Source organism: Lentinus tigrinus, assembly GCF_003813185.1.
Source record: "Lentinus tigrinus ALCF2SS1-7 unplaced genomic scaffold L226scaffold_11, whole genome shotgun sequence".
Classification (NCBI taxonomy): Eukaryota; Fungi; Basidiomycota; class Agaricomycetes; order Polyporales; family Polyporaceae; genus Lentinus; species Lentinus tigrinus.
The window spans coordinates 11,723-13,201 of NW_027137920.1; the positions used below are offsets into that span (position 1 = coordinate 11,723).

A 1,479-nucleotide genomic window follows, 5' to 3' on the forward strand; every position below is an offset into this window, starting at 1 on the left:
CAGCGCTCTCTGAGCGCTCAAAGAATCAACAAAGCGAAAAAGAAAAATTGCTGTGTCAGCTGGAAGTTGGGTGTTCAATCCCGGGACTGCGCAAATATTAAATGGTGGTAGAAGCGCCGATAACTCGAAAGGGAAAGTAGCGAGCGACTAATCGTAAAGAGAGGTGTAAGTATGCAATGTGGTCATCACAGGGAATAAATCGTGACTTGAACGGGTCACAGGAACTCGAGTAATCACTCGGAGTTCAGCAAAGTCCAATCTGTGAGATGTCAGCGTACATCTCAAGGGAGCTGGCGGTGCGAATGCGGGCGAGGGACAATAGCTCCCAGGACATGGACGAAGCTGAGCCGACCTCCTCAAATCTCCATAACTCAACCCGGGCTGCAAGAATCATGAACGTGCTCACCTTGACATCTGCAGCGTACTTGACATCTCCATCCCCGATCCCCACAACCACACAACCCCCACGCTATCTCCCTGCTGCGTTCTCCCCCCAAAAACGTCGATACAAAGAGCTTCTAGCCCAAACTCCCACCACACCATACGAGGCCCAGCTCCAGGCAGCACTGCGAGAGAGTGACTCTCGGGACACAGCCCGAAAGGCCACACTTGTCGGTATGCAAGCGACGGTCCTCTTGCAGGGAGTCTATGTCGACCGACAGATGGAGAAGGATGGGAGACGGACGAAAAAGCGGAAGACGCTCAGTGATGGACTTCCTCACCTTCTCACCCACAACGACTTTGTTTCCCATGTTGAGCAAGCTGAAAGGGCGCAGGAGGATGCCAAGGCGCAGCGAGAGGCCAGGAAGGTGGAGAGGGAGCAGTACCAGCGTGCATTGGTCAAATGGAAGAAGGCGGAGGAGGAGAGGAAGGCGAGGAACAAGGAGCGCAAATCAAAGTGGCCAGCAGAGAAGGAGGCATGGGAGGCAGAGAGGAAACTGGCATGTGCGGAAAAGCGGGAGCCACGGTGGGAGAAACCAAAGCTGGGGCTAGAGTCGCCTCTCCAGAGGCCCAGGATGAAAGCGGCCGTGGCTGAACAGGACCAAGAGCAAGAGGAGGAGGACGACGGCGAGGCGATCAAAACCGATGACTCTGACCGGGAGGATTAGATTTGGCGCTTATTTCATTATCTCTTCCGCAAATGGTATATCTCTGCGTGACGTGACCTGTCCCGAGGACTGAAAAACACTGATAGCAGGTTTCGACATAGATTATCCTCGATCCCCCTTCCTCATGTCCCTTCCACACATGCAGGTGTTGGGAAATATAGTACTAATACTCTGCTATCTCACAGTGAAGTCCGATTTTCCATCGACAATAAACTCAAGGTACAATTCGCAGACGAAGATTTCAGCGTCCCGAGGACCGGTAGATGACTGTACCACCTGCAGTCGTACTACACGATGTCCTGCATGTTCCTGCGCTTGCCAGCAATCTACTGTCTGTCTTCCACCTCACGCGCGAGAAGGGCTACACCGT

General features: G+C 53.3%; 1 protein-coding gene across 1 annotated transcript; it reads left to right on the forward strand.

Moving 5' to 3' along the window:
* Window positions 1–332: 332 nt before the first annotated feature.
* On the forward strand, window positions 333–1,109 carry L226DRAFT_570685 (uncharacterized protein; the record flags this gene model as incomplete). The annotated part of the gene is made up of 1 exon (XM_067684461.1): window positions 333–1,109. The coding sequence occupies one exon, from the start codon at window positions 333–335 to the stop codon at window positions 1,107–1,109; it is 777 nt and encodes a 258-aa protein (XP_067535586.1).
* Between the last annotated feature and the right edge of the window lie 370 nt (window positions 1,110–1,479).